The sequence below is a fragment of the Manacus candei genome, unplaced genomic scaffold (genome assembly GCF_025592945.1).
Source record: "Manacus candei isolate 608988 ecotype Guabito, Panama unplaced genomic scaffold, ASM2559294v1 h1tg000067l, whole genome shotgun sequence".
In the NCBI taxonomy this organism is placed as follows: Eukaryota; Metazoa; Chordata; class Aves; order Passeriformes; family Pipridae; genus Manacus; species Manacus candei.
Genome location: NW_026138115.1, coordinates 11849771 through 11874597, shown reverse-complemented (window position 1 = coordinate 11874597; position 24827 = coordinate 11849771). Strand labels below are relative to the sequence as shown.

The window sequence follows — 24827 nt, the reverse complement described above, 5'->3', positions numbered from 1 at the left end:
TCACAGCAGCTAAAAAAAATTAGATAACCTTCCAGGCAGGTAAGCAGTTTTAGTAGATACCCACTCGCCAGGGAACTGCAGCCCCAGTGCCTCGGCGGTGGCTGGAAGCGCAAGTGATCCCACGGGGGAGTGGCAGCCGCTGCGCCCCGCGGGGGCGACGGCTCCGCGCCCCGGGGGCCACCGCCCCAGCTCGCTTCGGGTCTCGGCCGGTAGCGGGAACAGGAGCAGGAGGAGGAAGAGGAAATCCTCCTACGTGCAGACGCGCTCCGGCCGCTGCCCGCCCTGCGAGGACTCCCCGGGCGGGCGCTGCCTGCGGCGCTGGGCCGGAGCTGGCTCAGCGGCCGGGTCTGGCGGGGCGGGGGGCACTCAGCCCCTGCTTGTAGGAGCTGGGCGGGTGTGTGCGTGTGGCCTTCCACACAGTCACGGGCTAACAACTCTGTGCGATCCCCAACGCTGTACAGCGGGCGGGCTGGAGGGGAGCGGCCGCACCGTGCCAAGGGAGGCTCCTCGGCTCGCTCGCTCGCCTTGCCCGCAGTCCCGGCCGCAGCCTCCGCGCCCCGGGGCCGATAATCCTCGGCTCATCGGGAGCCCACACGCTCGGGGCTGTGCGTGCCTGCGGGCGCGGACCAGGAAATCCCCGCGCGCTGCTGAGGCGTTTGGATCCCCCCGCCCAGCGCTCTGCAGCTACGGCACCGACCGCCCGGGACGCCGGAGCCTCCGCGGAGCCCGCCAGGGGCGACCGCCCCCCGCTTCGGGGCGGAGGCGCAGCCCCACCAGCCGCTCGGACACCGGCGAGGTGCGGAGGGGAGGGCGCCGGGTAGCGCAGCCTGGTACCCGCCGTGATGGCAAAAGTCTTTCTTTCGCCCCAGCTTTAATTCCTTCTCTGAGCATTTCGAGGCACCCCTGTGTTTAGTAAGCCGAGCAATAAGTTTGTACTTAAAACAGTGTTGTATTGGAAAAACTTTTTTCTTTTATTTTCTTCCCCCCTCCCCATATATTTTTAATTTTCTAAGCGTCCCACTGCCTCATACTGGCTCAGGCTGTCGCATGTGCCAAACCGCAAAGCCTATAGAGCACAGGTCCTTGCAGCTGAGGAGAGCTCCCGCCTGTGTCTTAGGTAAATTAAAGACCTCTGTGTCTTCGTGTGTCTGTATATTGACTATTTTCATAGGGGTTTAGCTGTGGTTTGCAGCTCAATATTGAAAGGCGTTATTGATACTTGCAGGGGAATATTGAGAAAAATATTTTTTCCTTTTTTTAAATATTTTCTCTTAATTTTTTTTTCTTACTAAGGTTACCATCATGAGAACAGCACTGTCATACTCCAAGACCTCATCGACACGTGGAGTGTATTTGTTGCAGTCCAGAAGATCCGACTGCTAAGAATTATTCCATCCAAAATACATATATTTTGATTACTTGCTCTTAGATTGCCCTGTCACCAACGATTCACCTGATTAAGTACAGTGACCTTTCTCCTTCCGAAAATAAAAATTTGAAAATGAATGACTCCTTTCCATTAATGTCTTTTCTGACTAATACATACCATAACTTTTATTCTATTCTAGCATTTCTAGAATGAAGACAATATATACAATTAGAACACACTTATTACTTAGAAAATATATTAATACATATTAAAATCTTACATGTTACCAGAAATTTGAAGGAATTGGCAAACCTTTAAGCCAGTACAGTAGACTGAAATATTCTAACTTCTCAGATGAATATGTATTTGCCAAGAAGTTGAAAAGTACTCTACAAATAACCCTGTTATCAGATAATATGTGGAAAACACTGTATCATTCCTTTATTTTTAGTGAAAGAAACATATTTTCATAAGATCAAGAGGAGTCTGGAAACACATTTTTTCCAATCTTTAAAAACCCAAACTGCTGCTTAAAAATATTGAGTGTCCCTTGAAGTTCCATCCTGTAAAATTCTGTGTGCCTCTTAGAGGCACTTAGAATGGCTGGCATTTAATTATGTCTTACTTATTACATTCCAGTAACCCATAGATTATAACGTGCTCTGTAACAGAGCAAAACAACAGTCCCTGTTAACAGGTTGATAACCAAAGATCGGAAGTACCTCTGAAGGCCTCTTGCTTCTGCCACTGTGTTTCCAGATTTCATTTGACTTGAGCACGGCAGAAGCCCACGCAGTTGTCTCCTCATGGGCCTGCATTAAGCAGTTGACCTCTCAGTGCAGCACCCCCCCCTTGGGATGCTTTGAGCCCAGTTGCCTCTGTGTGTTTGTGCTTGTATGTATATGTGTGTTTGTGTGTGAGACTTTGTCCCAGTGGGGAAGAAACTCATCAGTAGGTTGATCTCTCCAAAATACTAGAAGCAACAGAATAAAATCCACTAATCTATGCTGCTGATAATGGAAGAGAAGAAACAATCTGCAGCCCAGAGTCCACCCAGCTATCCTTCAATATCCTTAGACACCTCTTTCCCTTGCTTATTGGCATTAGGAGAGTGATCTCAGAAGGCTTTATTCTTAAAGATTGTATCAAGGAAAGAAGTATTTGAAGGTTGCATTCATTCAGCAGGGCATTGCTATGTATCTCTTGATTGTTTCACCTGTCCGTCCTGTATCTTGAGTGAGTTTGACCTAGTGCCTTTCATTCATATGGGCACATGAAAGATTTTTGCATGAACTTGTATGTCCTTCATTTGTATTTATTGAATTTTTGAGGAGATAATGGTCTGAGCAAGTCATTCCCACCTTTCCTGTTGTCAAAGGTCACTAACAGCCTAGAAAGGCAAAGGGATAAGCAGGGACACTGAGCATAAAGGAGCCAAGCTAAGGTTGCCCACAGCTCTCTCCATGGTACCCCACACCTGAGAGGGGTGGTGGGAGCCCACAGGATGCACACACCCCCGGCTCTATTTCACCTGTCCTGATGATGTCCAGTTGCTTCCAGGCAGAAGCAACTGGGTTGAAGCTCAGGATCTATTTGTTGCTGGGTTCATTTTCAAAGATGAAAATGTTCTGAGAGGCTTTGCCCGCTGTGTGTACACAGATTGTTGCCTCTGCTGAAACACCCAAGGAAACTCAGGTGTGTGTCCTCCAGCCACCCACCACCCCACAGAGGTGAGGGGTGAGAGTTGGGCCACCACAATGCTCTACCAGTGCCCAGCCACTGGAAAAGAAAGAGGGTCTTTGTCCTAGACCTTTCTGGCTTCTACAATTTCTGCCTGAATTTGGGATATGCTGATGATTGGGGGGGGAGGAGGGCGGGGAGGAATCAGCTGTTGTTCTAAATGAAAGTGATACTTTAAAGTCCAATAACCTTTGTACCAGTCTCTCTGGAAATACAGAACGCTAAAAAATTAGATCTAGAGAGCTGCCTTCGACCTCTACCTGCTAAATCTGGATTAAAAAAAAATGGAATTCTGTTTAATTTGGTGAATCTCTTGTGTTTATTTTTACTTAGCACTGCATAGCATTACATACAACTTTTGGCTCTGGAGGGGATGAAGGGCAGGAAACCCTGGACAGATTTAAACCAGAAAGAAATACAGGCTAACTAATGTCTGACTGGTTCAGTGAGATGGAGATGGTACTGTGTCCTCCTTTTTACTAGAAAGATATCTGGCATGAAAGCAGGATCTTTGTTGCCTAGGAATTAAGTTGTTGCTGCTGCTTATTCCTTACCTGAACTCCTAATCCTCTGTTTGTGCTATGACACAAAACAAATCATTTCTCATAGACCAAAGGACTGCCTTGTTACAATTAAAGTCTATTGTGTAAAAGTATAAACGGCACATTGATCGTTAAGGTAAGCTGACTTGTAAAGAGTAATTCTTGGACATGAACTATGTGGTCATTTAATGTACACTTTGGAGAAATCATTATGCACAGGGAGGTAAATTACAAACAGTAAAATGCTTAGTTAGCCAGTTAACATGTATGCTTGGTCTAAATAGACCCCAGTAGAAACATTATGAGGTCTGGGTCCTCTTTCTGCAGAAGACACAAGTGTTTTGATACTGCTTTCCCTGGGAACATCTTATTCTAGATTTCTTAAAATTTCTTAAACATAGAAGAAGCCCCCTCCCCTCAAATAAAAATAAACCCCTACGGCACTTTACAAAGTGGGAAATATCCAGAAATCCTTGAACCTCGGACTCTGCTGAGGTCCATGTAATCTCAGTCACACTCATTAGGAAAAGAAAAAAGAAAACTGCCCCCTGCCCAGGGAGTGTTTAAAAGGATGAGTGTGGATCCACTGAAATGAGTCCTGTCAAGGTCAGCTTTGTCTCGTAAGAGGAAAGGTGACAGGGTCAGCGTTATTGCACATGATGAAACCCCCACGGAGACTGGAAGAGGTCATCTCTCTCCTCCTGTCTTCCCCTTTGGCCAATGTGTCCCTTGCTGGGGCAAACCTCCCAAGGAAGGTGATGAGATTTCTTGCTGCCAGAGAGAAACCCTTGGCTGGACAGTTTAGAGTTCCAGGTTCCCCTTTTAGGGTGAGGTGGAAGAACTCCTGTTTCCCAGAGTACAATTTGATTTTTGGGAAGCGGAATGTTCTCCCGACCCCCCAGGGCAGGCAGGAAGTTCCAGGGTGACGGACGCACATTGTTGGGCCCTTTCCATATGATTACCAGCGCCTAGAGGGCATTGCCTCGGATAAGCATCTCTGGGGATCCTGATGCCTCCCACTTCTGCACCTGCGCAAGCTCTTACGGGGCACCTGCAGTGGGCGCTGGGAAATTTGGAAACACAAGCGGGTTCTGTGGTGGGATAGTTGTCCACGTGCTGGTGCGCAGAGACCCGTCAGACACGGTTTGCACCTCTAGCCCATCTCGCCACCGCTCCTCCTGCCCGCCGACACGCGTGTAATGCACCCGTGCAGGGCCCCATAGCCACCCTATAAAGGCAATGCCTTTAGCCTCTCATCGCTGTATTTTGCTTGGCTTTGAAAATTAGCCTGTTTGTATAACACCAATAGAAAACATTTATACTGGAAGCCAAACAGGCAAATATTTTAATCTCTCATATTAACACAGCGGTTTTCCAATCGGTTGATTTTTGTGCTCTATTATTTATTTATTTGTGTATGTGTTATTCATTCATTCGCTCCATTCGTTCATTCATTCACTCATTCATTCTCTCCGTCATTCATTCATTCCTCCGTCTCTTGCCCTCCACCGCCGAGCCCGCAGTAACCCGGGCTGTGCCCGCCGCCCCCTCAGGAGGTAGCCCTCGATTTGTCGCCTGCCCAGTGTCAGGGTGTGATGGTGCTGAGAGCCACCACACTGATCCCTAATAGGACAGACTTCTGGGTGTCCCTGCGGTCCCTGGAGGGGGGGAGGGGGCACCGAGTGAGAGGACTGTTTGCCTGCTTGGCTGCTCTGTGCTTGGGGCTGGGTCTCCGCAAGTCAGCGCGAGCAGTGAGGGACCACGAGCACTGCGCTGCACCCAGGCAAAGTCCAAGATAGCGGTACCCGCCTGCGCCCCAGCTGACACGGGGGGGACGTCGGGGTGCGCCGTGGCAGGTAGCGGAGCGGGGTCGTCCGGGGAGGAAAACGGAAAGAACCTCCAAGCGCGCCCGTGCCGGCTCGACCGGCGGAGTGGGAATGCGCAGTCAGACCACCAACATGCCTGGAGCCGTACAATCCGCCACTTAATACACTTCTGCAATTTAAACTTCTGGGGACCCCCTCTTTCCAAGCCGATTTTCGATATAGGTGTTTTCTCATTACACTCCCCCCCCCTTTCCTTTGAAATGCCCCCCTCCCACCCTCCCGTTCCCTTTCTTCTGAGCCTCTCTCTCTAATTCTAGATGAGTATTACTTTGCTCTTTTCGTTGGCCAAGCACAATTGTGTTATTGGAGATAATGAATTCAATCCCCATCAAAGAGTATTAGGAGCGCCTCGGCCCTGTAGTGCCTTTTTTCAAACAGGGAATGAAAGGCAGAGAGAAAATTCTCTGGGTAGCCTCTGCGCTGGCAGCTTTTGAAGTGAAAGGAGGCGGGCATTGTTGTTCACATTTTTGTCCATACGGCTGAAGAAAGACCGGCGGCTTTTGATGAGAAGATGAGAACCGCCTCGTAAGTTGAGCAACAAGTTAGATGGAGAAGTCTTCCCGCTGCCTACTGCCTGTGGATAACATATGTCCTGCATTAATAGAGGCTCAAGGGAACAATTGCCCGGGGGGGGTGGGGGGGTAGGGAGAGCTCTGCTCGGCACTGGACAGTGGCTCTGTTTTTTCCCCCGTCCTCTTGACAGCGATGCTCAGACGGGAGTGTTTTTAATGGAGACCCAAGGACATGCTCCCTGGCTCTTGGTTTGCTCTTGTGTCCACGGGACCAAGCGACGGGCACCGACCCAGGGCTCTCCCGAGGGGGGGCAGGAGGACCCTGGTGGGCGAGTGGCAACGTGAGGGGTCACCTCCTCTCGCCGTTTGGTTCTGCCAGGGCTCCTGCTGGCCAGGGCATGATGTTAGGTCTGCTGCTGTGTGTTTGGAGGAGAGGGCATCCCCTCTTTCTAAACAGGAGTCTTTCTCTATTATTAGGTTGAGGGAGTTCCCGACTAAATGTGGGGTCGGGACTTTTATAGCGGTTTTTTTTTTTCGTTTGCTTGGTTTTTGTTCCCTTTCTATTTCATATAAGTTAATGACATACCTGAAGTTTTAAAGTACTTCCTTAGGTAAAGCAACCAGGCAAGGAAAAACAAGAAGAGGAAAAACGTCTGTTGTTCACATCAGATAACCTTTCTAGAACGAGAAAACTTCTTGCATACATTTGAATAAGTTCAGACATGCTCTTATTCCAATCTCCTGCCCCGGAGTTCAAAGATTCCCCGCCCCCCGGGCTTTATTATGCTAAAGAGGTCATTACTGAGAGTCACTATGGAGAGATCCCAGTTTGCAGAATGAGGCCCACCTCCTAGTTACCAGCATGTTTACATTTTCTGTCTGTCATAAGCGGAGGAAATGTGTGTTAGCAACCCGCCGAGCAGGCTGGGGGAATAGAAGGAATAAAGGGGGAAACACATTTCGGCTACTGCGCAGTAGATGGCAAATGTAGATGATTCATTAGGGAGCGCTTAGGGGTATCGGGTACAAAGGGGGTGTTTGCTGTAGAAGTGGTTGCTGCGAGAGGGCCAGATCCCGCTCGCTGGGCGGGCGGCCCTGCGCCTCGGCGCCCGGGCTGGCTCGGAGTGAGGTGAGAATCCGCTGGGGGCTGGCAGGGCCCCGGGAGCGCGCCTGCACCTCCGTGCCCTGATAACCTGATGGGGGATGGAATCACCTAGGTCCCACTCTCAGAGGCGTGTGACAGCTCCCGGACCTCCCCCGAAACGAGTGCCAGTCCCGTGGGCACAAGGCACCTACGCCTAACTGCTCGTGGCCAAGGGGCGACCAGTCCGTGAAGGGGATGACCTCGCTCCAGATGATGGCGGTGGCTTTTCCCCCGGACGACGGCGGACTTGGCACTCTTTCACTGCCAAGCGGTGTGTGAATGGACCGATTTCGGAAGCAGAAATGCGGCCACCTGGGGACCACCGCCCTCCGCCCTCCTCCTCCCCCACTCGCTATTCCCTCCGGGGACCCAGTGAAGGCAAAGGACGGGGGTCCTAAACCCAGAGCTGGGTTGGACCACAGGAGAGTAACGCCGTCCGCTGGAGGAGGCTCGGGCTACCAGGGCCGGGCTGGACACCCAGACGGGTAGGGAGGGCAGCGGCAGCCGCACCCCGCGCCCGCGGGGGCCCGGGCCCGCCCGCTTTCGTGTCGCCTCCGCGCCGCCTCAGAGTTTCTCCCGCTGCAGGGGGACCTCCGGGGCGCGGGCAGGCCAACGGGGACACGGCAGCGCTCAAGTTCAGAGCATGTTCCGCCTGCTGGTTGGAATAATAGTGATAGTAGTAGTAGTAATAATAATAATAATAATAATAATAATAATAATAATAATAATAATAATAATCTGCCTGACGGTAGTTCACCCTTGGGAATAACGAACAGGTGTATGAACATTTCATGAGAAAAATTAGATTACCAACAGTACAATAGTAATACCAAAACAAGGACGAACTTCCCCTATAGTAAACCGGCTGGGCAAAACCCACTCAAGCAATGCTCCCGTAGCAGAGGCGTCATTCTGGGAAATGATCCTTTCGATTAATTCGACTAAATGTAGGAGTTTTGGGATGGGGGAAAGAGAGGAGATTGCAATTTTTTCCCGTCGTAGAGGCAAATGGATTCTGCAATGAGCCTACATATGCTTTAAATCCTAATTACTTGAGACAAAGGTGAGCGCCGGCAGTTTGATCTGTCCAAAGTTCAAAGATCTGAAATCTCAATGAGTTTCTGTTTGAGGTGAAGGGGAGAAACAAACACCATGGTACGGCTTGGGCCAGAAATTTGTGCGGTTTGCAAGTGAAATGCGAGGTTATTTACACTAATCTATCCTTAACTGCTACTTTGTCACCATGGGCAGAATAATTATTAGAAAATAACCAGAGAGAACAAAGGCAGGTTTTCTTCTTATCGCCTCCCGTTTTCCACTCTTCTCTTCCCCTAGTTATTTTCTCTGGCTAAAAAAGACCTTTCGACACTGTAAATTACAGAAAATGTGCAAACTAATTTTTTGTATTTATTACTCTGCCTTTGCTAGTAGCTCAGAAGACTGGGTTCGCAATAAGAGAAAAAAAAAGAGCCATTTTGTAGTACCGCCCTTGACATGTAAATAATCAAACTAATTGCATTTTGATTTTAGGTATTAACCATTCTCCTACATTTCCTGAAACACTATTGCAGCGTGGGAGTTTTGCAAGGACTTACGTGTACATTCCGTACTCCGGTCACTCTGTGAACTATTGTGGTGTGATTTTCGCCTGGTCATTGTGTATTATGTATATTTTCACTTGTCTCCCCTGGAAACAAATACATATTAATTACATCTATGTTAATATACACAATACATGCATCTATAAACCTCCTGAGAGAAGTTTATATCTCGTTTTTATATGAGGATAATTTGCTTCTTCGCCAACGAAATGTACCACGAAAATACACACGAAAATTATTTTTTTATTTATTTATGAAGTCTCTGTTTTAAAAATATTCTTTTCAGAGTGATTAAACACATATGTTCATACATAGATGCCTAGATTCCGTTTTATCATAACAGAAAAGAAACGATACAAGGTGCATCGTTATCGCAATCAAGCGTTTTATCTACAATATCGCTATAAAATTAAAATCGAGTGAATTGCTCTTCTAATGGCTAGTTGACGTTACAGCAAGCGAATTAATTTATTTCGGTTTTATGCTGATGGACCAATTTCAATACCTACTCAACACATTTCAAAACAATTTTTGAAGCTATGCCAATGTCTGAAGAGTTTTCTCGCACCTTTTTTTTACTATTTACTTATATTTTATCGGCACTTATAAGCTTCAAATGAAAAATTGTCCTGCAATCTTTTTCCTCGTCTTTCAGTCCCGAAAATTTCAAATTAATTCTGTCCAAATAATGTACATCCTCCGACTATTTGCCGATGTAGACGATGTAGATGTGCAGTGCTGTTCATTCGCACTCAGGAAACAACCCAGGAATTATTTGTGATTTTATTTCTGCCCCTTGACTTGGACGGCTGAAGTTGCTTTTATTCCATCGACCCTTCCCTTCTGCGAAGGGGAGGTGCTGTTCGCAGGTGTTCCGACGAGGTGCCACGGGCGAGGGCCCCGTCCTGCCCCTCTTGCCGGAGGACACAGGACTGCCGGACCCCGCGGCAGAGGAGGCTCCGCTGCACCAGGGAACCCATCGCGTCCCCTCGGTCCTGGCTGCCGGGGCTGCCCCTGCCCAGCCCCGCGGACTCGCGGCCGTACCCGCCTTGTAGCCTCGAGTGCCCCTGCCCGGCCGGCGCCCCCAACATCCCCCCCTCACCCCGGGCCGGGGGTCTCCTCACCGCCCAAACTCCATGTAAACCTTTACAGGGATCTCCCGCCGCCCTGATTTACTCCCCGCTTGTATTTAACGACGCTAAATGAGTCGTTTTCTCTCTCTCGCATGTGTCCGGTCGGAGATAATTGCCGAATAGGAAAAGGCGAAGTTCCCCTATAAATTGTGGTGGCGGCCGGAGCCTGGAACCTGCAGCCTGGCGGGCCCCTGTTTTGCCTCTGTCCCGGACGCGGGGCAGAGATACCACCTCCGACACGGGCAGAAGCCCCGCACCCATCAGCTTCTTCCCTCCTGGGACGGGGCGAGCGGTCCGGATGAAGGGAGATGCTCGTAAGCTCTTCTACACATTGCGGGGCGGGGAGATGCACCCTCTTCCTCTGTAGCCCACTTTTAGTTTATTTTTGCGCTGTGGCTGGGGGTTTCTTGAGCACATGATTAAAGCAGCAGCAGGGCAGCTAGGAGCAGGACGGAAAACAGGGGACTCTTCTCCCCACTGCTGATTTCCAAGTCTTAAACTGATCGCAGAAAACTGCGTGCTTTGCGCCGGGGAGCCGCGTTTTTAACATGAGCCCTGTCTTGTCAGTGGCTCATTGCCCACCGCAGACACCATTTGCCTACGAGAAGAAAGGGGAGGAATACAATCGTGATGGCAAGTGGGGAAAGGGCACACGCTGCATCCGTGACAGGCTCCTCTCCTTATCTATGAGAGGTTTGGAACTGCGTCGGTTCGCTTAAATGCTTCTATTACCAACGCCCCGAATATTTCCATTACACACGGTCTGTGCTCCTCAGCTGATATGTGAAACTTGCTGCCTTATCGCTGTCGGTCGATTGATATTTTCCGTGTACAAGCCCAAGGCATTAAATCAATGTCTCCACTCTGCAAAGGCGTATTCTCTATAGACTACTCCGTGGGAGACAAGTGAAGTCCTGCTGAAAGCGGGCTTCACCCTGTCTCGATTCTCACGAAGTTCCTTTTGGCAGAAGGAGCGGGACTTCAAATAGGATCCGCCTGCCCAGACTTGGTGCCGAGCAGCCCCGAGCTGCCCCTGGCTGCGAGGAATCTGTTGGTGTTTGCCAGTTCGGAACATTCAGAGGCGAAGGGGCCACACAGCCTGGTCATGGGGTAGCCGACCGAACCCGGTGTCGCGGGCACAACCCCCGCCCGCTGCAGGGCCCGCATGCGGCAGCCGGGTGGGACCTGCGGTAAATGCCCGCCCGACCAAGCGCACCCGCACAGTACAGTGCGGGAGCCAGCTCCGTGTTGCCGTGGGCGCCTTGCGCGCATCTCCTCTGCGGACCACCGCTGATCCGGCCACCCTTGCAAAGCCGAGAGGCTCTCACAACACTTTATTTTCTCTCGTTTTTCGCTGGATAGTAGTGCTGAAGGAATGTTGTGAAATTTCTGGGACGCTGGTTTGCCTTTCTAAATCGACACTTAAATTTGTTTTGTCGCCGCTGCCCCTAAGCTGTCAGGGGGCAATTATGTGATAATTACAAGAATTACAGTTATTTTATCTGGCGTCTGTGCACGAACGGGGCTCAGCACAGCAAAATCAGTTCCCGTTTAACTCCCCTCCCCGACAAAGCCTCTTGCTGGGGATCAGAGCTCGGCAGCGCGGCTGCTGGTATAGTTCCGAGGGGTCGTTTCCACTGAGGACTAGAAAGCAGGAGCTGGGCCTTTCTAGCGGCCCGGGGCGACATGGAGTCACTCTAGGGATGCTCCCGGTGGGCGTCGTCCGGTCGGGTGGGGAAACACAGGGTCTGGCTGCCGCCGCCCCGGCCGCAAAAAACCCAGGAGGTTACATCTCCTCGAGTGGGTTTTTTCTGCTCTTCCTCAACCTACCCCAATATTGTGAATTAGGAGAAAAAAAAAATTAAAAAAAAAGGGACACCACTACACTCACAGCCTCACAGGCCGGTGGCATCGCAGCACGTCCCCTGCCTTCCCCCTGCACAAACCTGGCCGTACAAATCCTTCCTCTTCGCATCCACACTTCAGAACTACGTTTTGATTTTCTTGCACAAGGCCCCGTTGTCCGTAACCCGCCCCAGAAATTTTGAAAGAAGATAGCAGAAGTATTTAATTGATAACATTTGATTTATTTGAAGTCCTTAACTGCAAGTGATCAAAAACATACTTCACGCGTTAAATTCTCAGTTATCGTTTTAAATCAAAATATTTTTTCAATTACAATCACATTTATAAAATTAACAAAATTTCTTAAATTGACGTGTAATTCTCTTTTTTTTTTTACTGTCATTTAAAGCAATTTCCAGCTGTAAAGAAAGAAAACAATATAAACCATGCAATAAATTAAGAACATTGAGACAGCGAACAGGAATAATAATAAAACCCGTCTGGCTATGCTAACACCGTGTAAAACTGTGGAAAGTGCAATAACACTGGATGAAACAAGCTAATGATGGCAATAATTAAACGGCCACAAAAAAGAATTATTAAACAAGTTGGAAAAAGAAGGAGAGACAGAGCTGTCCTCTTTTCCTTGCATCGGTGTAATAGTCACCATTTCCTGGGGAAGGGGGAAAATAACCTGGTTATACATACACAGTTCTAGCTGGTACACAATGAAGACACTTAAATTAAATAAGTATGTCATCCACATGTTGATGAGAGTTCCTGATGAACGAGAATCTTCAGTAACAGATGGGAAAGAAAAAAAAATCCAACTGGCTGTGACCTCTTGTAACTTTGTATTATATTCCAGTACAGGTAACACTTGGTTAAAAATAAGGGCCGCATCCTGCACTCCAAAGCTCCAGTTGGTCCCCTCGGGAGTGCAGGATCTGGCCCGCAGCATCTGGGTGTATGGGGGTTGTACTAGCCGAAGGTTTATTTTGCAAGTATCAAAAGGGCGATCCGAGAAAGTAAATAGTCCTCTTGTTGCTTAGAGATTCTCTTAGTGTTTTGCTACTTCACAGCAGTATTGTCCTTCAAAGCCTTTTTAATTAAAAAAAAAGTCTACTCGCTTCTTCATCTCCGTATTGTTAAAGTATTGCCACATACCTGTAAACTTACATGAGATTATAGAGCACATAAGGGAGAGCGACGAGGGGGCAGAAAGCACAAACAAGTAGTTTACAAGCTGAACATTTTTTTTCTTCTTTTTAATAACACCCTGCATAGGTTGGGAGTGGGGAGGTGGTGTCTCTGGGGAAAGGGGCTGGGCAGCAGGGGTCGGAGGGGGTATGTACAAGCAGGACACGGGCGGCTTTGCAAGAGGTCGTGGTGGATCATAACAACACATAATGCGTTGCGAGACAATTAAAAAGTAACAGTCCTTTGCACGCAACGTGCGGAAACACCTTGGTTTGTCTCAGGGAAAGTGGGGAGAGAAGCCAGGATGGGGAGAGGGATCTCGCCTCCGGCGGCGGTAGGGGGTGCAGAGCTAGGAGGTGTTTAGTACGGGTCTGGAATACACACCTTGGTAGTAGGAGGGCTCTAGGGCCGAGGGCTCGATGCTGCTCCGGCTTGCCATGGAGGCACTGCCCAGGGGCAGCCCGCTGGGGATGCTGGTCCCATAGGAGGAGTATTGTAGTGCCTGCTCATACGCTTTGAAGTCCAGCTTGTGCTGCTGCTCCGAGGAGGACATTAGGTTGTTGATGGAAAAGGGGTGGTTGAAGGAATAGTGGGGATCACCCTTGAGGTGGAGTTGGGGTTCGTGTGCTAAGGAGTGAGGGGGGTGCGGGACAGAGGCCAAGGTGGGGACGGAGCTGATGGTGGAAGAGGCGGCTGAGGCCGAGGTCTTTAGCTCTGCGCTTGATCCACTGTGGTCCATAGACTGGGGGCTGGTGGACGGGTTGGAGCTGGAGAGGGAGGTGGCCGTGTCCAGCTGCGCAGGTTTGTTGTGGCCTCTGTGCAGGGGGGAGTTGGAGCTTGAGCTGGAGGCCCCAGCCTGATCTTTCCTGCCCTCCTGAGGGGCTTTGCTGTTTGCCGGCTTCTCGCACTTGAAGCGCTTTTGCCGGCGGAGGTAACAACCATTTTCAAACATATTGCCGGAGTCAGGATGCAGGGTCCAGTAGGAGCCCTTGCCAGGTTTGTCAGGGGAGCGGGCCACCTTGACAAAACAGTCATTGAAAGAGAGCGAGTGGCGGATACTGTTCTGCCAGCGCTGCTGGTTCTGCCGGTAGTAGGGGAAAAGGTCCATGATCCACTGGTAGATCTCACTCAGCGTCAGCATCTTGCTGGGTGCTTGCTGGATGGCCATGGTGATGAGGGATATGTAGGAGTAGGGTGGCTTGGCGTGGGGGTAGCTCCGCTTGAAGGTCTTAGCGTCCCGTGTCCTGCCAAGATTGGATTGGGTGTAGGCCATGGGGCTCATGCAGGGGTTCATGCCGCCATAGGGGCTCAGCCCATTCATGGGGGCCGGCTGTGCAGACATGGCGTTAATACCACCAGGGCTCAGCGCCGTGCCCATGGCGGCCACACTGGCCGGCATGCCATTCACCGGCCCCGCTGAGCCCGTTGGCATGCCAGCCACGGCGCCGGGACTCAGCCCAGCTCCCAGCCCCGTGTTGGCGTAGGACATGTTGAAGGAGCTGGAGGTCATGTTACCACTCGTCGTCATGGTGTTCATGGTCATGTAGGTGTTCATGGTGTTCATGGAGCCCAGCCCCGAGTTCATGTTGCTCACGGGCACCGAGGAATAGGCCTAGGGCAGTGAGACAAAGAGAGGGAGTTAGGGGGAGAGAGGTGTGGCAGGACTCCACCGGAGCCGTATCCACCCGCCTGGCCCAGCCAGCCGAGCAAACGTCCTGCCGCGGAAACGCGGGCCGCTCCCCCGACACCGGGGAAAGCGCTTCCCCAAAGCCTCATGGAAAGGCCGCTGTCGCTTTGAAAAGGTCTAAGTCATATTGATACATGTTTACAAATAGACACGGAGCGGGGGTGCTCGGTCCGGACGCGCTCCTAGTTTACCGGCGTGTCGCGGCTTGCGCGGGCTGCACCAGGATCAGCGAGGTACACGGACCGATGGTCTTCCCGGAACCGCTCCGCATCCTCGCGGAGACGGGCTGCGGGCTCAGTCTGCCCCGGGAGGAGGTGTTGTCCCGGAGCATTCCTGCATTTTGTTGGTTTTGCGTCCTGTCTCGCTAGCTAAATACTTAAAATCGTCAGAGTATTGAAACTGACGGGTGTACACTGTCTGCGCCAAGGAGAAAGACTGCTCGCGTTTTCTGAAAAAAATCTCACGCGTCTCTCCCTTCCTGCACTGATTTAAATTCCTAGTCTAAGAAATATGCAAATGCAATCATATCTTGTCGCAAAATAATAATAGAAAATTCCACCAAAATCGATCAGCTTATGTTGGCGCGTTTTATCTCTGTGAAGCTTCTACCTTGTCTGCATTTTCTATCAAAACAGTATTTAAAGTTAAAAAAACCCGAAACAAACGAACAAACATACACACAAACTTTCCCAAAGTACAAAAAGCTTAAGTTTTCCCTGCTGAGATTTTCTACAATTGCACGGCGTGGAAAAACTGTATCACCCTATTACATAAAACAACTCTTAAAAAAGATAGAACCGGAGAGCCTGAATTTGTACTGTCCAGTGCGGCATCCGATTTAACAGGAGAGAGAAAGACGCTCCCAGTTTACCTCGAACTACAGCTAATATGACTGAGAAAATGAGGTTTAGGCGACGGTTAAATGTATAAAATTAATTTCTGATCCCCACAAATTTCACGAGCTTATAAAAGCGCTTTTAATTTAGAGGATCACATTAATTATTTGAGATGGTAGAAAGCGGCTAAGTTTTTCACCCTGCATCCATGCAGTGATTCCAATTAAATAGCAAGGAAGGAGAAAAGATTGAAGTTGAAAAAAATAGCAAAAGCGAAGGTCGCCTAACTTTATGTTTGTGGACAATGAGTATGGCGAGGATAAATGAGTCTGGAAACGGCTCATAATTAGGATGACCCTTATCTGCCCTTAGCCGACTTTCCTCTATTAAAGAAGATGCCAGATGGGTGACACGTATCTGCCTGTGTCCGCGTGGCCCTATGGGCGCGTGTGCCAGCTCCGGGTGCGGGACAAGACGTGGGGATTGTGGAGCCGTGTGTCCGGGTATGCTGATGCAATGCCCGGGTGCGCACACCCAGGTGCCTGCCTCGCTGCTGCACTTCCTCAAAACAGCTCCTTCCCGGGCGGGAATCCGTGGTGCTGCTGGCCGTGCTGCCGGGCGTTGGCTTCTCCCGGGACCCCCGTTGCAGAGCCGCGGCAACACAGTGCGGACCTCGGGCCCCACAGGGCCGAGGCGCGCTGGGCGGAAGGCTCCAGGCAGTGCCGTGGCCCTCTCCTCCGCCGCAGTTGTGGGCGCTCGGGCTGTTTCTCCTCCTTGTGCACGGCGCTGCCAAACAGGCGTGAGGGCGGAAGCGCCTCAGGGGTGCCGCGGGCCGGGCCGGGTCCGTGTGCGGGGCGGCGAGTTGGGGTGCGGGCCCCCGGGTCCGGGTGCGGGCCCCCTCCCGGTCCGGCTCCCGGCCCGGCTCCCGGCAGCGCCGCCAGCCGGCCCGCCGCAGCAGCGCGCGCCGCAGGCAGCCCGTCCGCAAAGTACGGGCAAACGGCTGGTTTTCCCCCTCCTTTCCTTTCCCCTGGCTTTAACAGGTGAGGGCCCGGCGGCGGCGAGAAGTGAGGCCGGCAGTCCCGCCGTGGAGCTCGGGGAAGGCGTTGCCCCCTCCCGGGACGCGCTGGCGACCGTCTCCCTTGCCCCCTGCCATCTGCCGGGAAGGAGTCGGGGGCCGGCGGCGCGGCGAGTCCTCTGCCCCAAGACAAGAGTTTACGGGGCGCTTTTGTGCGCGCCGCGAGCGGAGATTACGCCTTTTAGATGAGATCAAGGTCTGTCCCCTGCCCCCCGGCCCTCCCAGAGGCACCCCGAGTCTCCTCCAGACGCCTCTAGGGCTCCTGGAAGCAATGTTTTCCTTAGGGAAACCTGGCCAGTTTCGGCGCCGGAGGGAGGGGGAAGCACGTTTGCGCTGGCAGGATCTGGACTGCACACCGATTCCTCCGATTGCTGCCCCCCAGACTTCTAGCCCCCCCCTCCAGGCCCCCGTTCCGCCTGCAGAGGGGCAGCTGCGAAGCCAGACTGCGGGATTTACTCACCTCCTGAGTGTCGGCGTAGTAGCTGTTCCAGTCGCTGGTTTCATGCCCTTCCATTTTCACAGTCCCTAACATTATGGAGCCAACCTGCCCGGTGTAACCATTCAGCCCTCTTGCAAGCGAGCGACGGGCAGCAGGAAAAGAGCCCGACAGCCCGACCTAGCAGGAAGCCAGCTCTCAGGAGGGGCGGGGGGTGCTGAATTCTCCTCTATAATCAGCCAAAAAGGAGGCAGGGAGCGGTGTGGGGCGAGACAGTTGAGAAAGTGAGGAAGTGCCGGCTGGGATGTGAGTGGAGTTGAGCTGATGTGGATCTTACGTCGCAAAAGTACCCACCTCCTCCTCCTCCTCTCCCCATTTGTCCGCCGCACAAAGGCGTTCGCACCTACAAAGCCGGAGATGCACCTGCAAACAAGGCAGTCCCCCTCGCCTGCAACTCCCCCCGGGGCGGCACTTTATTTGCAAAGCGGCGTAATTGGTTTAAGCTTGTGGGGAAAGAAGGAGAGATAGAGGTGGGAGAGGGGGAGAGGAGGGAGGGAGGGCGGGACGGGACGGGGGACAGACGGACACGACCACCCTTTCAGGTGAACAGAACAAATGCTGGGAGGGATCGGAGGAAATAAAACGAAGAAGATAAGGGAAAGGCAGCCCCCTATATTTGAAGAGAACGCAAAAGGCCATCCAGCCTTAAAGCCCTGAGATTAGGGGCAATATTTACTAAAGTCCGGTAGATGCTCCTTTATGTTCGGGATGTGTTCCAAAGTCCCGAGTCTTGCAGTCCACAGACTCTCTCCCGCTCCCACCCCTCACATCAAAGTTGGTTACCGCGCCGGTGTTCCCGGGCCCTATCGCGGCACCTCACGTTCCCATCGCCCTAGGGGCTCTCCCCAAATCCCTCCGACACCCCCACCCCCTCGACCCGGTCTGAACTAGCTCTTCAGCCGTGGTGCTGTCCTATGTAGATGGTGATAATGGTATTGCTTTTCTGGTGCCTTAGATTTAGAAACCATGTGAGTCACCGTGCAGAGACATAATACTACAGGCACCCAATAAATACGGACAGAGGCTTGAATGCGGATCCACTGATATTAACCTCCACTTGGCAAACATCAGGTGAGTCACTAGAACCATTTTATATCTTTACTGTGGAAAGCCTCCAGCCCAGAAGGCTCATTTGGAAGCCTTCTCTGATGACAGACAGGAGTAGCAATAATAAGTAGCGGGTATCTCATTACCAACTTCTTGCTTATTGACCCGATTTCTCACAACGAACAGGGGAGGAGGAACCTGCACAGACTGGTAAAAGGTAAAAAACACCCATAAAACAAATTGACATTGGACAAATCTTTTTATTATTATGGAGGGAATATCTCAGTCTTTGCAGATGGATCAAACATTTTCTGTCCTGTCCGGCTCTTCGAGCCTATGTCAACACCACAGACTTTTCTTGGGTTTCTCTATCTATCCCTTGCGAGTTTGTTTCTACCTAGCTACTAGAACTTTTATCGCCTGATAGTGGAAAACATAAACCAAAACCACATAACCAAAAAAACCCCCCAACCTCCAACCAGCAACCCAACACCCCCCTCCAACCCAAACAACTTTCCTGACAATGGGAATTTGAAGGGTAAATAAAGCTTCTTGGGGTTTTGGAAAAGGCTTGCGTATCATACACACAAAGTATAATACACATCTGTGTCTGAATTTCGGCCTGACATGTTTATCGTTCAGCACGACCACAGTTGCTTCCACAGTGGTTTGTTCTCGAGTGATCTGCGGAAATGTCACCCTCAGAAACAAGATTTTAAATTTTCTTATACAGAGACCCAAGATTCAAATGACAAGATATGGCATATCTCTGCCTCTAAAAATATATTTAACTTGTCCTCTAAAAGCATTTTCTGTTACCCCATTCTTTGTTCTTTCCCTCCTCATCCTTTTTTTTTTAAAAAAAAAAAAAAATCTGGCAACAGAATTAAGTCAAATCCTCGAAATGAACACAACTCTGCAGTCAGCAGAGGAGAAGAATGGATAAAAATGTGTCTTGAAGGAAATAAAATATATAAAAGCACTGGATTAAACCCCTGCTTTCTCAAATGGTCAAACTACACTACTGGAAATTGGGACAAAACCCAGTGGAATGTCTAAGAGATATTAAAATTGCCGTCTTCATGAATGCACCCTCCCCCTTTACCTAGTGGAAGCGGTGTGTATGTCTGAAAACAGAGCCACTTCGGTGGTGGCTTATTCTTTTCAGTACTTGAGGTCTGTGGGGTGCGGATCGCCCCCAGCAGCACAGCCGCAAGCGGGAAGGCTGGCAGGGGTGCAGCTGCCCCAGAGACCCCACTGGTGGCACCCCCCCGCTGGGTGACCTCGGGGCGGTGCTGTCCCGCTTCCCAGAGCCCAGCCTCGCGGGAGCAACACCCGATGGGACGCCGGGCAGCCTATGCTGGGTCACTCCGTACCTGGAAAAAAGGGTAGGCACGAAGCTGGCCAAGCTTATCGGATGCTGCGACAAACCGCGGAGGCGTTTCGCCGGGCAGAGCGGACGTGTCGCCCGGCAAAACCGCTCTCCGGACCGGCCTCCTCCCGGGCCGCCCTCGCTGGGACGCCCGCTGCTCTGGAGGAGAGGGGAGCCCAGGGTTGTGCAAAGCCTCAGCGCCTCCTGTTGTCTGGCTGCGGCTGCGAGCTCAGCTCCCTCCTGAGGTTGCTCCCAGAGGTGAGAGCATAGCAGGCTCCCCTCTGTAATGTACTTAGAGCCTCTCGACTTGGTGTACAATCAGCAACCCCGAGTCAGAGCCAGCCGCTGCTGGAAATTCCCTTCAGCCCCGGTTGCTGTGTTGCAACCCTGGTGGAGAAACGCTTTCCTTGAGTGAAGAAGAGTGTCATGACAGCTCTGCCCATAGCCACAGGAAAAGGGTATTTTGGTAGTTGCCCTTGCCCTGCAACTGAGTCTCTGCGAAACTCTATGTAGGATGATCCGCGAGTCCAGCGCGATTTATCAGTACCCTTTGTAGCAGGTTCAGCAGAAGGGAAGCATTCTCCTAGGATGCGGAACGCGGTCTAGTAGGCAGGAGCTCTCCAGGTGCATTTAGCTGTTTATGTGTTTTTCAGGAGTCAGGACAGTAGCACTGGCTCTAACAACACAGAGCTTTTCCCCAACTCTGGTTAGAGTAGAGTAGCTCTAGTATTTGATCAAGCTGTACAATGGTTTGTTTGGTTGTTTTGTTTGGTTTTTTTTCTTTTGTGGGCTTTTTTTTTCTTTCTGTTTTTTGTCTTTTAGTGCAGCCTGAAGGAAAGCGCAGGCTGAGGTGAGCCATGCTTTCCGCAGCTAGATGGGAGGAAGGTCTCAGCTCCTGGCTCCACCTGTGCGCACTGCCAAGGGTGCAAACCTGACCTAAAAAATACGGAAAGTATGCGTGTGTGGAGCGGGGGTGTGCGGAGCGGGGGCAGGACATCCAGGGGAGCTTGTCTTCCCAGCGCTGTCAGGAAAAGCTGGGCCTCTCGAAGACCACTCCGTAAGCGCCTGCTTTTTGGGAAGCGTATCGCTGTCGGGCCCCGAGGGGCCCCGCCCCTTGGAAGGGACCTCCGGCAGCGCCACGGGCACCGGAGCTGGCACCGGCACGGCGCTGCCCACGCGGTGAGCCTCCACGGCCCAGTAACTCGTCGGCGCCCCTTGCCCAGAGCTGCCCGGGAGCGCCGCCCGCCGATACCCTCCCACGCGTGGGGCGGGCGGCCGATGCAACCCGCGGGAGCTTTAATTTCAACTGTGGAGCACCGTTTCAGTTCGGTCCTGTGTAAGCGATTCTTTTCCCCTGGCAAGAACAGCGCCTGCTGGCCTTTCGGTGTAACTTGCAGGATCTTACTCTATTTTGCCCAAACTCCATCGTCTCCTAGACGAGAATCTCTCGGCAGTGCTTGTGCGGGCCAGACGCCTAGCTCGAGAAGGAGCTGAGAGGTTATCTCCGCATCGGGGTGCCTTCCCTGTTCTTCACTGTACAACCTTCTCTTCGTTTTCCTGGATCTGTCTCCTTTAGAGGGTCGCTCGTACCCGGCTTTCCAGGCGGGCTCAAGCCTGCGCAGCGGGTCGCCTCAAACACCGTGGGACCCCGTCAGCTACTCCCACCCTCTTGCTATACTTACTCATCCACTCCTCCCCGCGGTGGGAAATCTCTCTTCCCATCTGTTACCAGCCCGAAATCTTCCACCATCCAAGAGGGCAAACAGTAACGGGCTGGGAACGAGCCAGAGTCGGGTGCTTCGGGAGCTGGGGTCGGTGGCTGCCGGGAGAGCCTCTCCTTCCGAGATGACGGCCGAGTCGGGGGGCTGTTTTCAATCCTCCCTCTTTCCCTCCTGCCGTTCCTTCCCCCCTCACACAGGCAATGTAGCCCTGGTTCTGTGCTCCTGTCTCAGAGTTCTCTTTTAGAAGAGCCCACGGGGGTCCCCCCGACACGCCTGGGCTCCCACTGCCTGGAGGACCCTCCGGCCGGGCAGACGCTCCCGCACCGCTGACCCCGGAGCTCACGGGCAGGTGCGATGCGATAAGGTAGCTTTTACCCTCCTCTCGCTCGAGAGCAGGGCCCGGGAAGATGGGGGCGTTGCATGGGGTCACCACTTGCTTCGGAGCTTTAGCTGCGTCAATTTTTCTTATCTCCAACCGTCACGATCAAGCGACCCCCTTTCCCCGACGGATCCGAGCTAGGAGGAGGGCATCCTCTTTTCCTTCTGCACTTTTTCCTCCCCAGGACCCGTGGTCTGGTTCTCCTGGGCGGACTAAACCTGCCCTCCCGTCACCCCGTCCACGGCAGAGAGGTCCGAGGGTCTCACTGCTTCCCCGCCGGGCCCTTCTTGCCCGCTGCCGGCTCTTCAGTCGTGGGTTTCCAGCCCTCTCAGCCGCTGCTGGCGGAAGCAGGGGCTTTGGGACCCCAGGCAGTGCCGCCCTGCCGCCGGCAGGAGCGCGGCGGAGCGTGGCCTCTCTCAGGCCCGGTCCTGCCGGGGCCGCACCCTCGGGGCACCGGGCAGCGCTCCCGGGGGCGCCAGGCCTGCCGCGCTCTCACGGGTCATACTCAAAGCGGTGCTCCCTCCATGGACGCTGTATGAGGCCATGAGCCCCCAGAGACATTGCGTGGCTCGTTGCACTAGTGATGTTCCGTTGCTGGATTTTTATTTTTTTTATTTCTTTATTTCAGTCCAATTAACTGCTTTTCATTTTCTAGTCATCCTGCAGAACGGATATCATAAGACACAAGCAACACAAAATATAATATCCTACCCACCTGAAAATACTCATGTAGCAGACCAATTAAAGAGGAAAGAAACACAAATAAAGAAATGAAAAATTATGAATGTTGATATCCAACGGTTGCATTGATAAGAGTAAGGAAGCCTCTGTTTTGTGGTGGTTTCTTTTTTCTGCAGTATAACAAAAGAGTTCTTAACTAGGTAAATCATTATCCATCATATACAACCACTTTATTTTTGTTAATATGGTTAGGTCTATGTATGCTGTTGCAGAACTCCAGTTGGCAGGAATGCCCACACTTCAGCATGTCATTGGCCAAGTGTGTTTTATTTATAAGTACACTTGATAATTTTCATTTGATTCAAGAGCAGCCATGTAGGTATTAATTTCAATTATAGTTTGTTTTATTTATGTTATGATTCACTGAAATATAAATGTAAATCCTTCTGTTGTGTATTTCAATCAGTGTGCCAGTTCTTGTTCAATTACTTGATATATTTTTTAAAGTTTTGGTTGGTTTGTTTTGTTTTAAAGGGTGTTTTGCTTTAAAGTAGCTGCAGTACTGTGGCATGGAAGAAAAAATATCAGAGGATATGGGAATTCAATTATGCACAGAGATAAACACATGCACTTCAATGGCATCCACTTTACAGAATCTCACCCAAATTGCAAAAGTGGTGTTTCAGGATATATAATTTTTTGCAGATTTTTGTAGGATGTAAAGAAAGCAAACTGTGACAGTGAGTGCAGTTAATCTAAATATACTGCTATAAGAAACAAAGCTTCATAGAAGAGACACTTATGCATGAATTCTAGAATTACTTCTTTGTTAAAGATGTCCAAGTAACTTAATGGACCAAAATCCACCTACACTGTCCCAACAATATTTGCTGCTTGAATAAAAGCTATTTCCACTCTCCAAGAGTCTTGCTTCTCCAAAACCTGCAGTGAGTTCTCTTTGAGAACACCTGTTTTACTGATGTAAACCAAATATCTATGTATTGGACGAGAGATTCAGAGCTGATCAACTCTTAGGAATATTCTTCTTAGTATACTACTTCAGTTTTTCTGCAAACTGATCTTCCTATGCAGAAGGTGGACTTGATTTTGCACGATGGAGAGTGAAGGAATGCTACCCTTCCTTCACTGCACATCAACATATTTTCAATTGGTTTGGTACATTCTCCTTTAGCTGCAAAGAACTATTCATTTCCCTGCCTCTGTCTCTACAGTAGCATCTATCTCTACAGAAAAGCATTGGGAGAGACCAGTATCCATCATAGATGGTTTTCTTGGCTGACTTCAGCTCTGAAGAATCAAATGTACAAAATAAAAGCTGGTTTATTTGAATTCCTCCCTAGGGAGCAGTTCCACGGCGTTAACCCAGCTTGCAGTTCCTAGATCATAAACGAATTCAAGCTGCATTAACTGCACATTTTCTTGAGCTGTATTAACTTGGACAGAGAGCAATTGTGGAGTGTGTGACAGTGTGATCGCACATACACAGAAACACTTTGGCCACTTCCTCCATTGAGGACATACGCTAACCTGCGTATAGCGAAAATGATGCTTGCCCTGGAAAAGGATGCCCAGAGACCCTAGGTAACACATTCTGTAGTTTTACATTGAAATGTGAGAATGTGAGCATCAGCTGGTTACACCCTAAAATCATAAGACCCATAAAACAGTACAGTAAACTAGTGACTATGGAAAAGTAGAGGAAGGTCTGGATTTAGTAACATTTTAGGACTTCTCAGGGGAAGCAGCTGTTCAGTATTTTGAAGAGTGGTTTGTCCTCCCAGAAACCAGTCTAAGCTTCTGCTTCAAGCATTTCAAGGGTGAATCTGAAAACTGCTGAGAAGTTTTAAGGGACTGACATCAGGAAGTTCATTAAGATCACCACGTGGCTTCCCTTCTGCCATTATCTGGATTCAGTTCCCTGTGCAGCTACTGCTGGCACAAGGAAAGAATCAAATTTAATTCATTCCTCCTCCATCCCTCCCCAGTCAACAAGGCAGCTGCCTAAGTATTTCTGCACTGCTTGTGGTTTCAGGTTTACTCCTTTTTAGGCATCGACTTAAGGTGGAATGACTGAAAGGGAACACAGCTTCTGACCTTTCCTTCAGTTTCCCCTAAAGAGAGAGATCTTCTCTTCCATCTAAACAATTTCATAGCTCATGAGGTGACTTTGCCATTGCCCACTGAACAAACCATTTTCCCTTTTGCAGGATCTATGAATATTTGCTTCACCGTCTATCCATTGCCAAAAAGCCTTTAAATCTTTTTTAATATTATTCTTAGAGGTAGCTGGAACTTCAACCTCTGCATACACCTCTACTCACCCTTTGCAGGGCATTTCTTTTTGCCGAAGAAACTGATCAGATATGAAGATTATTCTTGTGATTAAACGGGATTTCTATGTCCACCAACACTGAGTCTTCAGTTGCAAAATCTACGAGACCAACAAACACATAAATATATATCTACATCTATATATATCCACATTCAAGCTGTTGTCCTAAAAGAACAGAAGACCAAGACCGGAATGGCCAACTGGAAAC

At 50.5% G+C, this 24827-nt stretch overlaps 2 protein-coding genes across 5 annotated transcripts in view; one reads left to right on the top strand and one right to left on the bottom strand.

Moving 5' to 3' along the window:
- Positions 1-1479, top strand: part of MIPOL1 (mirror-image polydactyly 1) — a 203100-nt gene extending 201621 nt beyond the window's left edge. The window contains exon 13 of the mRNA XM_051806544.1: positions 1294-1479. Within this exon, the coding sequence (XP_051662504.1) occupies positions 1294-1306 (13 nt within the window). The 3' untranslated portion in view covers positions 1307-1479. The remainder of the gene's footprint in view (positions 1-1293) is intronic.
- Positions 1480-5768: 4289 nt separating this feature from the next.
- On the bottom strand, positions 5769-17416 carry FOXA1 (forkhead box A1). 4 transcript variants are annotated; one of them, XR_007907584.1, is made up of 4 exons: positions 17031-17416; positions 13357-14584; positions 8789-8880; positions 5769-7848 (listed from the first exon to the last, which is right to left on the bottom strand). XR_007907584.1 is itself a non-coding variant. In XM_051806552.1 (3 exons), exons 1-3 carry the CDS (start codon positions 17100-17102, stop codon positions 8846-8848), a joined length of 1335 nt encoding a protein of 444 aa, XP_051662512.1. In that variant the 5' UTR covers positions 17103-17416; the 3' UTR covers positions 7858-8845. The 4 variants fall into 4 exon arrangements, 2 of the variants coding, with proteins under 2 accessions (XP_051662512.1, XP_051662510.1); XR_007907585.1 differs by having other exon boundaries at positions 5769-7845; XM_051806552.1 differs by lacking the exon at positions 5769-7848 and having other exon boundaries at positions 7858-8880.
- Positions 17417-24827: the final 7411 nt, after the last annotated feature.

Bases quoted from the DNA above. Each gene is read 5' to 3' on its own strand.
- FOXA1 (XM_051806552.1), bottom strand. From the start codon at position 17,102: ATGTTAGGGACTGTGAAAATGGAAGGGCATGAAACCAGCGACTGGAAC. The intron at 14,585-17,030 runs GTGAGTAAATCC...TCACTGCCCTAG, and splicing joins ACTACGCCGACACTCAGGAG to GCCTATTCCTCGGTGCCCGT. The intron at 8,881-13,356 runs GTGTGTATTCCA...ATTTGTTTCCAG, and splicing joins AGAGCCCTCCTACTACCAAG to GGGAGACAAGTGAAAATATA.